The sequence below is a fragment of the Etheostoma cragini genome, chromosome 19 (genome assembly GCF_013103735.1).
Source record: "Etheostoma cragini isolate CJK2018 chromosome 19, CSU_Ecrag_1.0, whole genome shotgun sequence".
Classification (NCBI taxonomy): domain Eukaryota; kingdom Metazoa; phylum Chordata; class Actinopteri; order Perciformes; family Percidae; genus Etheostoma; species Etheostoma cragini.
Genome location: NC_048425.1, coordinates 2,149,136 through 2,166,679, shown reverse-complemented (window position 1 = coordinate 2,166,679; position 17,544 = coordinate 2,149,136). Strand labels below are relative to the sequence as shown.

The following is a 17,544-nucleotide window of genomic DNA, read 5'->3' as shown; positions in this document are numbered from 1 at the left end:
AGAGACTTCAGATACAGTACTAGGGGACCACTAAGGTCTATATAAAAGCATCCAAAGAGCACCATGTCATGGGACCTTAAAAGTACCTTAGTTGTGTTTTGGTGGTGTAGTTTGGTGTAGAATGTGAAAGTTAAATCTAACAAAACAAAAAATCCTCCATGTTAATGAATCATGAATCATTCAACTTTAGCACGGTGTTCAGCAGTGCAAAAGATTTAACCTCTAAAACCACGGATGATTAGTCTGTTTCTGCATCCTGTTGGGTGACTCACTCACTTTAAAACAAATGATGTGAATCTGATCCTGTTTATAAACTAAATCTGCTAAATAAGGGATACTCATATTGCTTACTGCACTTTTGCAAAATGACAGGAGGCCAGAGTCCAGTTTAATAAAGAAACATTCTTATCATATAAATACACATTACTCCTCTTTCTTTGAAGTTTTTTATTTTCAAATTATCTGACTTATAATTACCTTAACACTCGGTAATGACACTCGGAGAACCATCATCAACTGACTTGGTCAGAGTCATGCAATCACTCGAATGTTGAATGATTCACAAACCTAAACATAACCTGATCACCAGGGACAGAATGAACAACATATGCTTCAATTTTAACGTGAAATACACATTTATCGAATCAGAATTATTCTCACTCCTTTTGGTATTATTTTTAATATTTTATTTATAGCTTTACTGTTTAGCAAACCAGAAAAAGCACCGCAGAACACAGCAAAGTAACCCAACCACAGACAAGGAAAAACAATAGTCTGATAAATAAGTAGCTCAATAAAAAGAAAAATCTTGTGTAGGTCCAGATAAAAAAAATAAGTAAAAGAAAGGTTGCTCTTCTGAAAATCATAGTAAATCTAGAGAATGTAATTTCTGAAGAAATCGCGGTGTGAATGCTGTTGAAAGGCCGACGCTACACTGGATTGCTGTGTAAGACTATTTTAAGAAATTGTGTAAGACGAAGGTTACGTATTGAGAATAGTTGAAAAGTGGGAATGCGTTTAATTAGTAAAATTAAAAAAGTTGCAAAACACCAAGAATATTTGAAAGATGTGGAGTATAATAACATAATATTTGTAGTTTTTTAAGAGGATGCCAAACCGGATGGCTGGTTTCAATTTGGATGAAGACACACACACAGACGCACACACGCACACAGACACACACACCCACACACACACACACACACACACACACACGCACACAGACGCACACACGTACCCACACACATTCACCAGTCGCCAAGTTAAGATCGATTAATGTATCAAAGACCAAGAAAAAGGTGCAAAAAAAAGTCATTGTCAAAGGAGTTAAGAGAGACATGTATCATACTTTCTCCATATGTAGCAAGATGTAATATCTACATACATACAGTGTATATATATATATATATATATATATATATATAGAGAGAGAGAGAGATATTTTTGCTCCTCTTCATTGTCTACAACTTTTTCTTTGTCGATGCTTTTCCTTAATAGACTCTGGCACCTTACATTCATAAGTAAAAACTAAATCCCAGTGTGAACCTACTAATTTTCATTGTAAATTAGAAAATGTCTGCTGGTGCCACACAGCAACCCTAATTTGAATAATAATAATAATAATAATACATTTTATTTATGGGCGCCTTTTTTGACACTCAAGGACATCACACAAGAGCAATAAGTAAAAAGATGAAGAGATAAAAATAAACAGATGCACAACAAAAACCACCCAGAAAGCAAAGCAAAGATCAACAACAACAAATACTGTCACGTTACACTGAGTATGCCGGTTTGAAGGGGTAGACTTTTAACCCTTATTATTAATATCATTAGTATTATAATTTCAGTATCACAGTGTTAAATATTACACTTGCAGTAAATCCTGCTACTTCCGTCATTGGGATCTTGAACTTGTTTTCGGTCATGGTAGTTATACTTTTCTAAACCACTGTATCATGCTGTTGTACTACATAATAAACTGCACACACACATACTTACCGGCCCATTATTTACCATGTTTTTCTCTTTTCCCTCTCGGTTATTCAAACAGGAAATGTTTGCTTTCATGGTTTTACTCAGCCACCTGTTAACTAGAAAAATAACCAAATAAAGGCGCCAGTTGCACAGTGACAGTATTATCCACGATGGCAGGAAGCTGGTATTATGTTGTCTTATTGCTGATCTGTCTATTTTCCACAACTGTCGTTTTCTCTCGTTTCTGAAGCCCATACTGCACGTCGAGTTCATAGGACCGTTTTTAAATGTCCTTGTAATAACAACGCTGTGTGTCTCAGATGGAGTTCGCCTGCAGTCATGTTGTGTGTAATTGGAGGCCTGACGGAGCAGGTGAGTGCAGCTATTTGCATTTATTTTTTTATTTTTTTATGACCATAATACTTTATTTATCATCTTAAAAAATTAAAAAGTCTCCACCAGTGATGTAGAAAAGGAAAGAACAGAGTAGAAGAAAGAAATGGAGATCTTTTGACGCTGCTGCAGAGTTGATTGAGTTTTTTCTTTATCTTTATTTTTTCTTTATCTTACTTTTCAAAGGGTTTTATTATCCATCTTATGGTATGCATTCTACTGTATCTATTCTATTTCATCTTATTTGATGTTATTTTCTTACATTTATCATTGTATTCTATCCTGTTTTATGTTCGTTCTGTGTGTATTTCTGCTAGCTGTAGTCTACATGTCTTGCATTAAAGGTGCTCCACTAATAGAGTTTGGAATAGTTTCCCTCCAACTGTGACATCTTTCAACTCATCGTTTTTAAATTTCAGTTTTATTTTCAGTCTTTCCTGCATGAATCCACTGCACTCCAGAGTTAATATTCAAATATAAAACTCAGACTTCTATAAGGAAAAAACAATGGGTTGGCTGATTGTGCATTTGACTGACTATGTTGCCTTAATTTCAAAATAAGAGTGTCCTGAGATAGATGGATGAGAGTTAGCCTGGATTATTGATGTATGTGAGGTTCCTCCTCTACATTGATTGTTTAGCTATAACTAAAATATTGTGCATTTGATTTGATAATTTGTTCCATTAAATGTATTTCCGCATATTTTAATTTTAGCGCCTTAATGTACTTGTTTTCCCAGCATCCACAGGTGTTTCTCTTATCAAACACCAGTTTGACAACACAGCGGCGGTTAAACAACAAGAAGGTAACTCACTCTCTCTCTCTCTCTCTCTCTCTCTCTCTCTCTCTCTCTCTCTCTCTCACACATTTGCACAAAAACGGCATTCATAAAGGTCAATATATCTAAACTGTTGTTTTCTGTTCACCACATTCTCAAGAGTATTACAGGGAAATAACAGGAAAGCACAGTTAGCTGTGTGTGTGTGTGTGTGTGTGTGTGTGTGTGTGTGTGTGTGTGTGTGTGTGTGTGTGTGAGAAGCAGTGTGGGAGATGAACAGATAGCAGTTCAACAAGGGGAAGTCCACACACAGAAAGGTTGTCAGATATATTAAATTACACAAGAACAAAGTCATCATTTTTTGGGTCAACAAAATTCTCGGTAGGTCGAAATAAAACGTAACTTCCCTTTTTATCCGTCCACAATAAGCACAATAATAAAAATTTAAAACGTCACTTTCACCCTGTAGTGTGTGTAATGGAAGTGGTTAAACACAGTTGTGAAAGAAGTGTGTTGAACCCTATCCTTAGGTAAAATATTAAAGATGTACCGAAACCCTCCGATGCTGCCCAAAACGCTGGTATCGGAAAGTACTGGACTCCATGCACTGATCCGATTCCACGTCATCTAGCCCCGAAGTAAATATACTTCAACCCTGATGTTTTCTTCGGGTCAAATTTGACCTGTTTTTTAAAAAAAATTCTATATTCGAAACAAAGGAAGTCAAAACATGGCTGAAAAATGTTGGAAAAAGCAGCAAAATCAATGAAGAAAAAAAATACAAAAAAAAATACAAAAACTTCATGAAAAAAACTTTTCATGAAAAAAACTTTGTGAGAAATGATATCACTTCCATACAGGGATAGTAGTATCCAGCTGTTGAAACATAGTAAAATATATGACACTCTATCGGCCAATACACAAGTTCAGGTATCGGAATCGGTATCGGGAATCAAAAAATGGCATCGGACCATCTCTACTAAAAATCATGTAAAATATCAACACTGAATTTCTTTCCAAGACCGGATTGGTTGTCATCACAACTACATCTGGATCAATTTGTACCTGTTTCATTCAAATTATCATTATAAAAAAACATTTTCTTTCTTTCTTTCTCTCAGGTCCAGTTCCTCCACCGCTGCCCCCCCGTCGTCTCCGAAAACCTCGGCCCACTTCGCTGCCTCTGCCCCCCCTTTCCTCCTTCCAGCCTCCGCCTGCCCCCCTCTCCCTCCCTCCTCCTGTCCCACCCAGACGTGAGTTCTGTTCGCTGAATCTGTCTCAGAGTTACACATCCTCTGTTTGCCGTTGTCATTCCTCTGCCGTGTTTCCCCAGTGGACAAGGAAGGAGGAGGCCGGCTGGAAGCCAACGTCAACGTCGTCTCCATCGATGTTGGAAAACTGGTCGACGTCTGCGCAGGTCAGAGGACACACACACACGCACACACGCACACACACGCACACGCACGCACACCCACACACACACACACACACGTCACCTGTCCCATTTTTTTAATTCGTTTTTAAACTAATTTTTCTCATTTTCTGACCAGCCTCAGGCCTGAAGAGTTATCAGAGCCCACTGAGTTGTGGGAAATGTAGTGCTGCCCTGTCATGTCTGAGTACTTTACAGAGCAACGTGAGTGGAAAATAATTTGACTTTTTCTTTTCTGCAGTCATATAGTTTCTAACTTCAGTGTTTTGTGTATTATTTTTTCTCTATGCTGTTTCTTTCTCTTGAAATATGACTTCTCATGTCCGTTAAAAATGAAATGACACATTAAACTGCGTCCTGTGTTTTTCTCTCGTTGAGGTGTGGGTGTGCGAGTTCTGTGGGTGTGAAAACGGTGTGAACGACGGTGGGAAGAGAGTGTGTGTCGGTCCGGGCGCAGGTGTGCACAGCGACGAGATTTACCTTCCAAATCAGAGTGACGACGACTACCAGAACTTGGAAGACACGCTGGTGGTTTTCTGTGTGGACATATCTGGCAGCATGATTGTCACTACAGAGGTGTGTGTGTGTGTGTGTGTGTGTGTGTGTGTGTGTGTGTGTGTGTGTGTGTGTGTGTGTGTGTGTGTGTGACTTTGGCGAATCAGAACTAATACTTTACAAGACCAAAGACTATGGATAAGTACCTCTTACTGTACAGAACTATCCAATGATCAGTAAGGGGGGGTCTGGATTTCTGAGAATAAAGCTGAGAAAATGCTCTGCTTAAAATAATTTAGGAAATATTAAATAGGCAAGAACAACACAATGTAATTCTGCTTAATAAAACATCAAATAAAATACCACATTCACTGTTAATTTCACTTGTTTTCATAAATAAATTCTATATCCAAATACAAAACACAGTCAGTCTGCCACTATTTTAATAATTCCAGTGCTGGTTCAATGGTACCAAAATTTCAGATCATGACCATGGAAACATTGATTGGTCATGTGACGAGAGCTGGGGATATTGGCAGAACAGCCAGCCAAGTGACAGTACTCTGATCCAATGAAAATCACAGTTATCAGCCCTCTAGCCCAATGTTTTTTTGGGGGCATTCATATTTTTTTTGGGGAGGGCCCGTGGGGGGACCCCTTGCCCCGTGTCCCCCTTTCTAGCCCCGCTCCAGATCCCTGTGAGCACCTCACCTGCATTAGTGTAAAAAAAATGCTCACTTCCCACTAAAATGTCTGCATTCTTTATCCCAATTAAGCAACGCACAGAAAAAGTATCAGCAAAAGTACTGTGGAAAACTGAGATACATCTAAGAATGTGAAGTACAAATATCAGAAAATGTGTATTTAAGTACATTACGTTAAATGTACTTAGTTATATTCCACCACTTGAAGAGACATGTCAGTCGTATCCTCTTGCTAACATGTTTGCTCCACTTTAGGTTCCATCCAGCAGCGGAGCGCCTACGCACAGGTCCAGACTAGAGGTGAGAGGTTATCTGAATACACTCTTTAACTAGTACGCGTGTGATGGTGTTAAACGTGTTTTGTTGCTGTTTGGGTCTTCTCTCAGGGTATCCAGGACGCTCTGCAGAGAGCGCTGTCGTCCCTGCTGCAGCAGTCGCCCCGCAGGAGGGTGGCACTGGTCACGTTCAACGATGAGGTGGGAGGAATGAGTCTCCTTTTTAAAAATGAAGAACCAGGGAAGAAAGTGTTCATTTTTTGGGTTCAATGCATCATTGCAATGGGCTGTACACCAGGGGCGGAGCCAGACGTTGGGGCTCAGTTTTAATCAGGGGGAGGTGTCTGGGGGCATGATTCATGTACAGCAGCTATTTGCATTATTTTTCAAGCCATTTGATAACAAAAAGCCTAAAAATGTGTACATCGTTTGGGAAAAACATGATAGTTGCCAAGAAAAAGTAGCATCCTGTAGAGCCGACATCCTGAGCTATATCTAAGTTCTTCATCTTCATCGCTCTAAAACAAGAACACAACAAATCTGGAGAACTAATTATTTTCACTCCTGCCACCTAAAAGGAGGAAAACATTGTCTACTTATGCTTTTTCACGTGACATAATAAGGTTGGGTAGAAATTGTGAAACAAAGGTGATATTTCCCAAGTAACAGAACTTTTGCTCCATTTATTTGCCGGTCCCGTCAGAGAGACTGAGAGATAACTGGCACAAAGTTAAAGTTATTTTAAAAACCTAAAAGATTTGGGGCCTTTGAGAAAGCATCCAGGCCTGGAGTCCCAGAAGCTACGTCATCGCTCCGCCCCCGCTGCACTCAAACTACGGGGGAAACAACACGCTCTCAAAGAACCTTCATCAATACCTAAAATATCGACGTAGTTTTTCCAGGCCACTTTCACTAACATGCCCGCGCGGCTGGACAGACTCTCAAAATAAAGAACAGAGAAGCTCAGATCATAACACACACACGTCATAACTAAATGTTAAAAGCCTCTAGTTACTCTACTGGCTCAGGCCAGACCCCATGGAGCAGTGGATCCCAATCAAGTGAGGGGTCAGAAGATGATTAAAAGGAAGCACGAGAAAAACAAATATCCTTCTAAATTATAATTTCCTATCTTACTTTTTCACATTTTTGTTCTTTCCTTGTGAAATACTGGATCCTTTTTACTTCTTAAGGCTGTTGAATATCTTTTAAATGAAGCAGTCTGAACGGGTGTCATGTCCACAGTCGGTCAGGTAGAAATTCATTTGTTTTCAGAAGTCAATTCAATTTAGCCCAAGTTTTAATTACAGTCTCAAATCCTAACCTACGTTATCTCAGGACACTTTACAGAGACGACACTTTCTAATTTACAGAGACCCAACAATTCTTTCCGAGAGCACCCGTTTGGGGCGACAGTGGCAAGGAACATTTTCTTTTTAATGGAAACTTGTAATGGAAACTTTTTACATGCAGAAACCTGGCTTTTGGTGGGCGGCCACCTGACGTTGCCAGTTAGAACAAAGACCTTTAAAAAAACAAAAAAAAAGGGGGGGGGGGGATGTTTCTGACAGTCAACACACTTGGGCACCTTCTACAATTATACAGTATACTTCTATGAAAACATTTGACTTGTCTTGCCAAGACTTCCTGTTTACTTTACTAGATTATTGTGATCTGTGGGAATTTTCTTCTTTTTTTTGGTGCAACCATGCTTTTTAAAGTCTAATATAATAACTGCCATACCTAAAAACCTGTCACATGTTGTTTTACAGGTTGTAATATATGGCGATGGTACTAGTACGCCTCTCACTCTCCGGGACTGGGCGTTGGTTGACTACGACCATATATGGCAACAAAGCGCGGCTTATAGCATCCCTCACTGCATCGCTGAGACGTACGACCCGCTGGTTCAGAGGGTCAAAGAGTAGGTGACGATGGCGGCACGTCAGATACTTTTTATACTTTAAAATACCATCACTGTGGTACAGAACTTGAATCTTTGTTTTTTTTATATTTTTACACATCCAGCCTGAGGGAGCACGGGGCCACGTGTCTTGGTTCTGCAGCATTAGCCTCGGTTGCTATGGCGTCAAGGTACCCCGGGTCAAAGGTGAGTGAGTCTAAAGGACTTTACAGGGTTAGTCCAGCATTTGGGCTTGTAAAAGCTTGACAAAGGGGCAACAATGAAAGGGAGCAACAAGCAAAGCATCACCAACATTACGGAAAGAATTACTTGCTCCATCTAAATGATCTGGTCCCATTAAATGAATTTAAGGCAATGTTAAAATGTCATGTAACTCAAAAATGCAACTGCCACATGTGACCTGTTCCTTTCCTCTATGTGTGATTCTGACTCTGCTGTATTTCTGTTAATATTGTAACTGGTGTGACGTCTCGGCCAGGTCTCCCTCGAAAAAGAGATTTTAATCTCAAGGGACTTCCTGCTTAAATAAAGGTTAAATAAATTAAATTAAATTAGGCGCCCAGATAGCTCAGTTGATAGAGCGGGCGCCCATTTGTAGAGGTTTACTCCGCCTTTGCTGCATGTCATTCCCCTTCTCTCTCCCCTTTCATGTCTTTATCTGTCCTGTCAAAAATAATGAAAATGCCCAAGATAATCTTCAAAACAAATCTCACCAACATAAATAAAAACAACTTTTTAAAGTTGTATTTCAAATTTTAATTGTTTGCTCCGATGATGTAACGTGGAGATTCGATTGATTTATATTGTATTGTTTGTGCTTTCAATGGCGTCCCTTTATCAAAAAGAGGCTACCGAAATGTCGAATCCCATCTTTAATATGAGCTGAAACACAACAGTGTGGACTGGCTATTGGCTGATATGACGGGGAGACTTGTGGGCCGTGGAGTTCCTTATCTTCTGTGTTCTGCAGGTGATCTTGTGCACTGATGGCAGAGCCAACATCGGACTGGGAGAGATGGAGCAGATCCCTTCTCTGTCCTCCTCTCCCCTTACTCCGTATTTCTACAGACAACTGGCTCAACGGGCTGTGGAGAGTGGGTGAGGAGAGCCATGCTTGTGATGCATGTGCAACTAAATCTGCTTAAATCAAACGTTGAAACAGAAATGGAATAATATATACTGTATGTTCTTCTCCCAGAGTCATAATATCAGTAATGACTTTTGAAGGGACAGACTGTCGCCTGGCTGACATCGGGAGACTCGCAGACACCACTGGAGGAAGGGTGAGACACATCCATGTATACAACTTCTAGCACTGTGGAACATATTTAACGTTAATTAATGTCCTGAGGGTGGAGGGAGTACTGACACATTCTTCACATGAAAGTGTAACCAGGGCCGCAGTGATGACCAAGCACACCGAAAACAACGCTCCGCCGTTTCTTAGAATAAAATATAAATTCACAGTTCATTGTTTAGTTGAAAAATTATATCAATCAATTATATTTTGCTTAGCTTTGGAGATCCAAAAGTCACAAAAGTGAATGTCATGCATGAGGGATTAAATAAAAACAAATGGAAAAGGCAAAGTTGAAGGTGTGTTGGTTGATTAACAATGTCAACTCATACATTGAGTGATATATTCCACTCTCTATGGTAGCTGTCAAACTACCGGCACAGTAAAATGCTTGGTTAGCTCATCTTTTGAATGCAGTTCCCCAGGTTGAAAGAAAGGATGACCTGACCTACCTTTTTACCTCCGGGCTCCACTTTACTCCATACAACTTGGGCCAGGCCAGTTATTTACGGTGCAGCGTCAAACCGCATCGACACTCCGTTGCTAGTTCATCTGAAAATATTCGAAACGGGGACAAAACATTAGCACGAAATAATCAATGAAACTGACGACACAGGCATAAGAGCGGTGATTTTGTGGGAGCTTTTTTAAGAAATTGCAATGAAAGTTGCAATGACTTTTGTCTATTTGTTGCAATGAAGTTGCAGGAGAAAGTTGCAAAAAAGTAGATTTATTTGTGTGTAGTTCTTAAGAATAAAATGTAAACTTGTTTGGAGGAGAATAAATTACTCTAAGCTGAGTTTTCCTAGTAAACTTACCAAAAAGGCTCAAGGTGCCGCGAATGTTGGTATAATAGGAAAATGGCTGGTGGATTTAATTTATTGAATAAATCAAATTCGAAAATACATATGTGTGTCAGTAGCTTGTTGATTTTTTTACAGTGTTAGTGAATTTTCTGATCCTGGGCTGGGACACACATTCATACAGTGTGATAAGGTACTCATTGGACTTTAACTTATCATTGAACTTACAATAACAAGCGTAGCTGTGCCTAATTTAGGTTGTTGTGTCATCTCATCTCCGGTTTTTCCTGTATCCACCGTGTGTTTGTGTGTGTGTGTGTGTGTGTGCGTCAGTCGCGGGGTGAACTCAGCAGCCCCGCCCGCTGCAGAGAGCCGACAGGATTGAAACAGCAGCCGCTCTCAGCGACTTCAGGGTGAAACACTGTTACAGCGTGCATTGATGGTAAAATGTATACAGGTTGGCAGGCCGGCCTGAAATGTTTTGCACTGTGTTTCGCTGTATGTTTTGTTGGTAAATGTCAGATGTTCATATCAGAAACAAGGAAATGAATTTGGTGAGGTACGTGTGACGTCAACCCGTTCTCACTCCCGCTTGGTCACTGGCTCTCAGAGTCACACACTGAGACAAAGTCTGGCACGTGGGACTGCTGGGAGTGGTTGAAGTCGCGGGAAACTCCGGTTATTGGTCAAATCTGTGCTAAAGTTGTGCAGATTGGTTGAAATGGCTTGAATTGGAGCGATCATGACATTGTGAAATCCTGGAGGGACTTACATAGATACAATTACATAATGACTATCAGTGAGCATATTGGCAGTATGGTTTTGATAGTTTCTAATTTTATTCTTTGTTTCCTGTCACCTGCGCCTTTTGATAACATCTGACAATAGATCGTTTCACAGCGCTCTGCCGGCTCTAAAAACGAAAGAAACAGCAAAAAATCCCAAAGCAAAAGCTCACCATCTAGCCTGTGACCCAGAATCCTGCGCTGCAGGTGTTGCCAGTGGAAAGATACATTCTGCGGCACATTCTCTCCTTGAATGGTCCACATATGTTACTCATGCAGTGTAACCAAAGCATAAGTGTAAATTTAAGATGTTATACCTTGACTTGTAAAACTCAGCTTCCTCCACAGATAAACACTGTGAGCATTGGTACCGTTGCAACAGAGATCCGGTCAGCCTCCATGGACAACATCCTCGCTACGGGAGTCACGGCAACCCTGCTTGCTCCTGAAGGAGTGTGAGTGGCGACTAAAACCAAAAATACAATAACAGAAACGTTTGTACGTGAACCTAAAAATGATGAGACCATGGACACACTTACACTTCAGGTCTATCATATTTACAACATTGTGTATATTAAATATAAATATGCATTGGTCTCTGTCCTATTCATTTGCAAGTGGGCCTGTGAGGGGGCGGACTGGGACAAACATTCGTCCCTTACCGGCCTAATTTCAGACAGGGACATTATTTGCTTTATAATTGCAAAAAACAGGCTCATGTGAGATTATGCCATTGGCAGCCTGAGGCGCACTTCATAGTTAATTAATACACACAATTCATAAAACCTTCAAATACACTATCATGGCACCATCTTAGAATGGAAATGCTTGTGTATTTAAAAGATAAACATAGAAATGCTTGTATATTTAAAAGATAAACACACCCAAAACACCAAAGTACGAAGCTTTTACTTTGAAAAGCAGAAGTCAGAGGGCACCAGACGGGAGGCTCCAGGCTGCAGTAAAGCATATTTTTGTTAAACCAGTGTGAAACGCCACTGTTGCCGCATTTATTTATCTTTTCCAGCAACCCAAATTGGCCCAAGAGTGCATTTGCCATATTGCCAGCCTATATATCTGGAAAATGTAGCTATTTAATGGTGATTATTAATTATTTTCCTCTATCTTTCTCTGTAGGTATTTTCCTTTTGACGATGAATACAATCACAAACTGCTGAGAGAAATCGGGAATGTGACCAAGGGGTTGGAGATAACTATCCAGTTTGCTGTAAAACCAGAGTTTACAGAAGGTATGAAAACAAAATCAACATTGCCATATCCTATTAGTTGTTTTACAGCACATTGTGGGGACTGTGGGGACTGACGTTGTGGGGACCATGTCCTGGGAGCCTGATTGATGTCGGGACTCACACCCAATAATGTCGATGTTTTTGACAGTTTTCCTCCAGAAAGACACACTTCCATTTCAACTCCAGCTGAACTTCAAGACCAGAGACCAAGAAAAAGTCACCCGTGTTATAACTGAGCGACGACCGGTAACTACCGGCAGGTAAACACTGTAGGGTTAAATACTGACTTTTCATTATTGACCTTTCAACACTTTTGCGGTATTTACTTGATTGTATCCATAGTAAAGAGTATCAAAAACTGTCAAAGTTGACACCAAAATCGTGTTTACATATTCTTTGATCAGATACTGAACTTTGAAAAATGTTTATACTCAGAGAATTGCTTTGCAATTTATTGAAAAAGTATAATTTTGAATTCACCTAGTGATCTGCTGTGTGTGTGTGTGTGTGTGTGTGTGTGTGTGTGTGTGTGTGTGTGTGTGTGTGTGTGTGTGTGTGTGTGTGTGTGTGTGTGTGTGTGTGTGTGTGTGTGTGTGTGTGTGTGTGTGTGTGTGTGTGTGTGTGTGTGTGTGTGTGTGTGTGTGTGTGTGTGTGTGTGTGTGTCTTTCTCATCTCCTCTTGAGGCCACTTCTAAGATGAAGTTTCTGTCATGACATTTCTGTTTGTTTTGTTTGGTCTGAAGTAGGATTTGGGCTGGGAGCCTCAACATGGCGGTGCTTGGCGTTCACTGTGCTCAACTCTGTGCCAGTTTAACTATGGAGGGTCGGGTGCAGGAAGCACAGAGGCAACTAAAAGCACACCAAGACCTGCACAATCAAATCAGGTATGACTCATTGGCCCCTGATCCAGGTAGAAGACGGATGGCAATGTAATGAAAAAACAAGGATGTCATGGCTAGGGATGTTCATGGTAACGTTAGTATAAGGGTATAGGTTAGGCATTCAGGTCTGCTGATTTTGTGTGTATGTTGTGTGTGTGTGTGTGTGTTGCGTGTTTCTGCCCCACAGTAAGCAGAGACCAATCCAAAAAGAAGAGAGTATCTATGGCAACTGGATAGACACCATGACAACAATCTGTGACAACATCACCACTGAATCACAGGTAATCAAGCACTTAATTTATGTTATTGAGGCCATTTAATGAATGAAGTTATCAATCATGTAAGGTTCTTCATTTCTCAAACTAAAGAGGTTCCAGCGAAATAATTGAATCAGTTAAATAAACTAAAGATTAACTGTGTGTCATATTTATTTATCTCATCTCTATAATACGGTTGTGCTTGCAGTCCTGTTTGCCTCATGACTCAAGATTGTGACATCTTTTTCATGTATTCCTAAGTACTCCTAACACACCATCCATTGTTTACCAACTGTGGCACACAATTTATTTAGATTTACCACCAAAATGTGGTTAAAGGTTAAGGGGGGAGTTAAGGGGCAGAGAGCAGCTGGTTTGCTTAACCTAACGTTGACTGCAGCAGCTCTAAAGCTCACTAATTAAAACATCATAACTTCAAGAAGAAAAACAAAGTGAAAACTGTGACGAGAGCCAGGATCCCTTACTCGCTGACAAACTCCCTTGCTTACTGACTTCTCATCTCTGTCCCCCAGCAGGCGCTCTCGGATCAAGCAGCTAATGTAATGTACCAGATGAAGAGAGCCAGCAGTGCCAACAGCAGCAGCAGCAAAAACACAAAAGAGATCCAAAAGAAGACAAGGGTGAAGAAAAAGGCTCTTGTGGAGGGAATGTAAAGAAATCAACCATCCACAAATATTCAGATTAAGCCATGTTGGCTCGTAGCTTTTTTTAGTGGGTGTGGGACTAGAAGGACGTTCATTGCACACTGTCTTCGTTAGACTAATATTGAAATTTAACACCTGGACTGAAAAGGACAGAGCACTTGGGTGCCCGGGTAGCTCAGTTGGTACAGCGCGCGCCCATATAAAGAGAAGAGGGCCAGGGTTTGATCCGACCTGAGACCTTTTCCTGCACGTCTGCCTAGCACTCAAACTAAAAAAAAAATTTAATGTGGGGAAATGAATGAGAAAGCATTCGTAAAACTGAGGTTTGTCAACTCAGGAATGAAGGAAGCAAGATCAGGATGGCGACAAAACTTCATAATCAACAAATGTAAATGTAAATGTGCTGTATTTATATAGCGCTTTTCCAGTCTTAACAACTGCTCAAAGCGCTTTTACATCTACAGTGAACATTCACCATTCACACACATTCATACACTGTGGCCGGGGCTGCCGTACAAGGTGCCACCTGCTCATCAGATAAACATTCACACACATTCACACTCCGATGCGCAGCACCGGGGGCAACTCGGGGTTCAGTGTCTTGCCCAAGGACACTTCGACAATGACTGCAGGGGCGGGGATCGAACCACCAACCTTCCAATTGGCAGGCAACCGCTCTACCACTGAGCCACAGCCGCCCCGCCCAAATGCATCAGGACTGGTGGAGGACTGGTAGAGGACTGGTAGAGGACTGGTAGAGTACTGGTAGAGTACTGGTAGAGCGTGCGCCCCATGTACAAAGGTTAAGTCCATGTTGCAGCGGTTGCAGATTTGACTCAGACCTGCGTCTCTTTGCTGCATGTCATTCCCCATCTCTCTATCTCCCCTTTCACATCTTCAGCTGTCCTACATTATACAATAAAGGCCTAAAAAAATAAGCTTTCTGTATACTTGTTTTTTAGACACCCACACACACACAAACGCTCATATTTTTAGAGCTAGATGTTGTGTCACTGTTTACTATGAATGCAACCTTATCTACAATTTAGATTTTGAGACATTGTGTGTTTTGTGGAATGCTTTAACTGTGTTGACAGTGGATACGCTTACACAGCATGATCAAGCATTCATGTTATTACGTCATCTGTCTTCATTTTGACAGGCTTTTGTTTGAGTCTGACCTGGCCGAGTGACCTACAAAGGACACAGACTGTAATTGAAGGTCATTAAGTTATTTGTCTTGTTTTATTTTGAAGACTGTCCATAGACTCACATTCATTCACATACATACATACATACATACATACATACATAAATACATACATACATACATACATACTATACTGCTGTAGACCTACATACAGATGCAAATGCTAATGGTTTGTTTAGCCGGTCCTAAAAATCGACTACATCATCAATCACTACATTTTAACCAGTAGCAAGCTTGCTCAGATATGTGTCATTTTGCAGGCTGCATTTCCATAGTCAGAGGGTCTTATAATAGAGGGCTAGCAAGATAGTATTATGTGAATTAAAATGTAAAAGGGATTAAGAAATAATTTGGGTCTTGCAGGTTAGAGAGGACAGACATACTCTTCTACCTACCGTCTGACCCATGACCTTACTGCTTTGTTTCATTGGGGTCATTTTGGCCTGAAGCAGCCAACTGTAATAAGAGAATAAGCTGAAAAACCCACTACCTGCTCAGCACTGGACAGATGACAGTTAGCAACTAGCTGCTGAACAAAGTGAAGCATTTACGGTACATGTAGCAGCTAAAGAGACAGTAGTTGGTGGAGACCAAAAAATGAGCTTAAAGAGCGTGAACATTGGACATCTTCTGTAAAACTGTACATCCTCCATTTACTTATTCACAGAACACCATGTGCCTTCGCTTGGGCCATTCAATATCATAATATCATCACAGAGACAGGAAGAAACGGGTTGACTCTAGGAATCAGCCATTGTGTGCAGGTCAAGCGTTAAATAATTGCAGGGACAGTTATCAGTCGGCTGTTGTGATGCAATAGCTCCGTTTGTAAAACGATAGAAGCGACAGTGAGGAATGTACGCTGATGAAAGCACTGATGGTACTCCTGATCAGTCGATAGCTGATCAGTCGATAGTTACGAATATTTACCTGAAGCTACATCTGTAACGGCAAATGAATAACGCTCCAATTTCGTGAGTTATTTAGCGTGTTATCAATACAATTTGTTTTGCTTTTGGCATGTCATTTAACGCTATTTAGTCTTTACTGACTTGAATTAAGGAATAAGATTAATGGTGAGAAAGTCTGCGTAGACAAGAGATCAGGGTGGATGGGGGGGTCAAAGAAACACAGGACTTTTACACAGGAGACTGCAGATTGTGTCCTTCGTGAAACCAAAAGACAACGTTAACTGTGTTTCCAACTTAACGGACGTAGGTTGCTTAACTTGCGTAACAAAAATACTTATTTTATCCGAATTGAGATCTTTTTCTAAAACTTAACTAAGTAGTGTATTTGCTTAAACGTAATCAAGTATTTTTGTTTAAATTCACATTTACCATGTGTTTGAAACTGACAAGTTGGGAATGAGAACAGAAGGTTAAATGACACACAAAACATTTAAAATACATAGACATGACACGCCAAATATCCTTAAAAGTGGAGTTTTATTAACACGCCTTCCTTCCCATGACTTCACGTTGCGTTTACGCAGCTAAATTTAATTGGTTCTGATTACTTTGCAAAACAAGACGGTACGTTAACAAAACCACGACCGTGTTGCTTAATCAGTAATAACAAACTAGCAATACAGTTCTATAATGTAGTTTGTTACCACATACTGTTGTCAGTGGTATAATAATTACAGGTTGATTGCGAGTCTGTAAATCAATCAGGAAAGAAATATTTGATACACTTTTTTTTCATCTGTGGATTTAGAATTTCTTAATAATAATCTGAATCTTAATCTGAAAGAAATGATGTTACTTCATGTACTGCATAAACGATCTAAGCAGTGTTGCATTCAAAAACACCTGTTCTGAGAACAAGACCAGAGTGTACAGAGACCGAGACAAGATCAAGATCAGACTAGAGTGAGTCCCACACTGATTAACGCGATTAAATGTGGAAAATGCTAACCAGAGGCACACCTCACATTGACCTCAAAGTTCCACAATCCAATTAAAAAAACACCTGCAGAAAAAAAAAAAATCTTAATTTACCTCTTTTATCACAGTTAGTGTATCTTGTGAAATACCTTGATTAAATAATACAAAGGCTATTAAATAAAATCCAGAGTCCTCTTTATCTGAGTCCGAGACGAGACCGAGTAAAAATTCAGTTGATTCCAAGAGGAGACCTTCATAAAGTGGTCTCGAGTAAGACAGATCTCGAGTACTAAAACATAGATTTGCAGAGTCAGTTTTGTCGACATTACCCTAAAAAATGTTGTTTCATGTTCCACAGGTTGTAATTACTTCATTACAGATGAATCATGGGAAGGATTAAAGAAGATGTCCGGCATCCTGTTTGGGTACATGCTGTCTGAGAGTTGGCTTATCTCTACTTGGAAATCGCGCTCCACTTAGAATGACACAAAAGGGATTCGTTACCGTAGATGCCACTGGTTCAAACGGG

General features: G+C 40.3%; 1 protein-coding gene and 1 long non-coding RNA gene across 6 annotated transcripts in view; one reads left to right on the top strand and one right to left on the bottom strand.

Annotated features, from left to right (window-relative positions):
• The window catches only part of si:dkey-9k7.3 (circularly permutated Ras protein 1), a 15,812-nt gene extending 1,616 nt beyond the window's left edge, over positions 1–14,196 (top strand). The window contains exons 2-19 of one of the 5 annotated variants that reach the window (XM_034857127.1): positions 2,298–2,349; positions 3,120–3,176; positions 4,277–4,402; positions 4,483–4,566; positions 4,700–4,785; positions 4,960–5,157; positions 6,036–6,080; positions 6,167–6,256; positions 7,828–7,979; positions 8,084–8,165; positions 8,950–9,077; positions 9,178–9,262; positions 11,213–11,319; positions 12,002–12,114; positions 12,263–12,374; positions 12,857–12,997; positions 13,182–13,275; positions 13,785–14,196. In XM_034857127.1, the coding sequence (XP_034713018.1) occupies positions 2,298–2,349; positions 3,120–3,176; positions 4,277–4,402; positions 4,483–4,566; positions 4,700–4,785; positions 4,960–5,157; positions 6,036–6,080; positions 6,167–6,256; positions 7,828–7,979; positions 8,084–8,165; positions 8,950–9,077; positions 9,178–9,262; positions 11,213–11,319; positions 12,002–12,114; positions 12,263–12,374; positions 12,857–12,997; positions 13,182–13,275; positions 13,785–13,925 (1,893 nt within the window). In that variant the 3' untranslated portion in view covers positions 13,926–14,196. Of the gene's footprint in view, positions 1–1,979; positions 2,350–3,110; positions 3,177–4,270; positions 4,403–4,482; positions 4,567–4,699; positions 4,786–4,959; positions 5,158–6,035; positions 6,081–6,166; positions 6,257–7,827; positions 7,980–8,083; positions 8,166–8,949; positions 9,078–9,177; positions 9,263–11,212; positions 11,320–12,001; positions 12,115–12,262; positions 12,375–12,856; positions 12,998–13,181; positions 13,276–13,784 lie in introns of those variants that run through there. The other 4 variants (XM_034857126.1, XM_034857125.1, XM_034857123.1 and 1 more) reach the window with 4 other exon arrangements.
• On the bottom strand, positions 6,408–10,101 carry LOC117935124. The gene is made up of 3 exons (XR_004654686.1): positions 10,091–10,101; positions 9,062–9,064; positions 6,408–6,523 (listed from the first exon to the last, which is right to left on the bottom strand). It is a non-coding gene; the product is annotated as an uncharacterized LOC117935124 (long non-coding RNA).
• Positions 14,197–17,544: the final 3,348 nt, after the last annotated feature.